The sequence below is a fragment of the Pollicipes pollicipes genome, unplaced genomic scaffold (genome assembly GCF_011947565.3).
Source record: "Pollicipes pollicipes isolate AB1234 unplaced genomic scaffold, Ppol_2.1 Scaffold_7262;HRSCAF=8765_pilon_pilon_pilon, whole genome shotgun sequence".
NCBI lineage: Eukaryota > Metazoa > Arthropoda > Thecostraca > Pollicipedomorpha > Pollicipedidae > Pollicipes > Pollicipes pollicipes.
In genome coordinates this window covers 3,803,725-3,806,520 of record NW_023597055.1, presented here as the reverse complement: position 1 = coordinate 3,806,520, position 2,796 = coordinate 3,803,725, and the positions used below count along the sequence as shown (strand labels likewise).

Below are 2,796 nucleotides of genomic sequence, written 5' to 3'. Positions count from 1 at the left end.
TGCCGTGCGGGGAAACCTTTGCGGGAATGAGGTGGTCGTCTGTCATCCAAGCGTAATGTGATTGTTCAATACAATGAATGTGTGTGTGTGTGTGTGTGTGTCGTGTTTTACTTTGCATTTGCTACGGGACGAAATCAACAGGTTTAAAGTAGTTTTGCGCGCGTTTTTCTGACATTGATACCGCACAGCATTAGCCGGTTGAACGTAACGTAGCTTACCCCTGTCCCGTGCTTTGCGCCGGGTAGCACAAGCCGGCATAGGGTAGCTTTTTGCCTGGTCTTAAGCCTGAAGTTAGCTCCCCCAATCCCGGCAATGGCTTTAAGTCGCTGGGGCAAAACAAAAGCCAGCACGTATCATTGTCTGCCAGCATTGCAATCGTTTTGTGTTTTTGTTAAGGGTTTCTGCGACCACCCCGATTCTACTGCTACCCATGCCCGTGTATATGATACATTCATCACGCGTTTCCAACATGTTCATTCTTGTCATGCAAGTGATGGATTAAAACCCATTCCAAAATGTTTCGACACTGCCAGCTGATATACACAGCAATGTATTTACCATGGGCATCATGCTGGTACGAAGCACGTTTTATTACGACAGGTAAGCCACGGCGGATAACGTGAGATCAAGTGCATTTATCTGAAAGACATAATTACATGAAGCCACGTTGCTAACACTCAGTCACTCATATGTCTGTTGTGAATTAGTAATACAGTTCTCCGACATCCTTAGGCAATCCTATGCCATGATAACGAATTATTCAGAAGGCTCACGATCTGCCAACACTCATGCAGAGGCGTTGTCATGTCTCAGTCGTCCCTAGCCCTCAGCTCCACCATCAGGGGCAGTTTTTTGCCCTCGGGTGTCGTCAAAAACGACCTCTTGTCAAGTGGCATCGGCGGCGGGGGCGTGTTCTCCGTCGGCAGCAGTGTCACCTTCTGCAACAGCGCCGCGAGCGCCACCTTTGCCTCGAACAGCGCGAACCGCATGGCGATGCAGTTGCGCGGTCCTTGGCCGAACGGCAGGTAGGCGCACGGGTGACGCTTCTCCTTCTCCTCCGGCAAGAAACGGTCCGGATCGAAGCGCAGCGGGTCCGGGTAGTGGTCCGGGTCGCGATGGAGCGAAAGCACCGGTATCTGCACCAACGTGCCCTTGGGCAGGTGCACGTTCGTGCCGGGCAGAGTATAGTCCTTGGTACACTCGCGCTCGAGTCGCGTGGCAGGCGCGTACAGGCGCAGCGTCTCCGAGAGCACCCGGTCCAGGTACGTCATATCCAGCCCGGCGTCGTACGTCATCTGACCACCGTGGTTGGCCAAAACATCGTCCACCTCCTGCTGCGCCCGGCGCTGCATATCGGGACTGACAGCCAGGCTGTACGACGCGAACGTCAGCAGCGTGGCCGTCGTGTCGTACCCGGCAAGGAAGAACAACACCGACTGGCTGACAATGCTGGCGGTGCTGAGCACGCGGTTACCGTCCTTGTCCTTCGTGTCCATCAACAGCTGCAAGAAGTCTCGCACGGACGTTGGGTGCTTCTCTCGGTGAGAGACGGTCGTGTTAACGACGTCGGCGAAGAACTTCAACACCTTCTTCCCCGGATTGGGAAACCACGAAGCAATGAACTTCGGTAAAGTCAGTACTGCAACAAACCGAAGAAAACCCAGCGCTCCAGGGTTAAACAATTTTGCTGCATTCGTTGCAAATTTGGTGTTTGGATCGACGAAAGAGTTGCAGTTCACGCCAAAGGCGCAGGATGCTATGTTGTCCATGGTAAATCGCCCGAAGGCATCCTTCATTTCAACTTCTCCTTTGCTCTGCATGTCTTCTAGCATATATTTGTTTAGATTGAGAGCGTTGTCCAGCGTCAGCTGGTGCATCGCTTTAAGCTTGCTGGCGGAGAAGGTGGGCGACATGACGGCCCGCGTGTGCTTCCACACCTCCCCGTTGACAACACTGAGGGCATCCTTCAGCTCATCCTCGGTACCCGCGTCCCGTCGGTTGGTGAAGTACTCGAAGTCCTTGATGGTGATGGCCCGGATCAGGTCCGGATCGCCGACGAATAACACAGGCCGGCTCATCTCCATGTAGCCGCAGTACTTCTTGCCCCCGTGCTTGCTGTAGAGCCACTGCTCGAACTCGACGGGCGGTGCTAAGAACGGCACTCCAAACTCGTTTCCCCAAGGTAGCGTCGCTTTTGGTCCCGGCACGCCGCGTGAGGGCCAGAAGTCGAAATTCTTAGTGAACTTGAAGTAGGCGTAGACGAGAATGGCTGCCAGTACTGTTAGTGGGATTGGCGACAGCAGCCAGGAGGCCACGGCCCACGGCGCCGATAGCAGCCAGCCGAACATAGCGTTGCTCCAAGCTCTCACTCACAGATCGTCCCACTGTCAGCGCAGCACCTTGCCAGTCTGCCGCTTGTCAGCAGTGCCGCCAGGTGTCTCCGGCAACGCGCGCGTGCGGGATGGATTGTACCCCACCGCCTCACACCCTCCACCGAGCATCACTGCCACTCCCATTTTCGCTCACCCACACAGCGGCCTGGAGCTGGCAGAGCGCCAAGCGCGGCGCGGGCTGCGGTGACCTTGGGTGCTCTTGGTTGATTGGTCTGTCTGGCGCGTGTCGCGCCGATCTGTAACCGGTTGCTTCTGCGCCTGCTCGACGCGCGTCTATGGGTTTACAAGCACAAGTTATGCCTTTTGAAGGGTTTCTGCGATCATCCCTACTCCACCGCCACACATACTCGTTTTGTGAGTCTTCAAGCGATCCTTGTGCTCTTACTGTTGAAAAAGCCCAATG

The 2,796-nt window shown here is 55.2% G+C and overlaps 1 protein-coding gene across 1 annotated transcript; it reads right to left on the bottom strand.

The window, feature by feature from the left end:
- Positions 1-534: 534 nt before the first annotated feature.
- Positions 535-2,486, bottom strand: LOC119114354 (cytochrome P450 3A9). The gene has a single exon (XM_037238554.1). The coding sequence runs from the start codon at positions 2,346-2,348 to the stop codon at positions 810-812; it is 1,539 nt and encodes a 512-aa protein (XP_037094449.1). The 5' UTR covers positions 2,349-2,486; the 3' UTR covers positions 535-809.
- Between the last annotated feature and the right edge of the window lie 310 nt (positions 2,487-2,796).

Coding starts and splice junctions, on each gene's coding strand:
- LOC119114354 (XM_037238554.1), bottom strand. CDS start 2,348: ATGTTCGGCTGGCTGCTATCGGCGCCGTGGGCCGTGGCCTCCTGGCTG.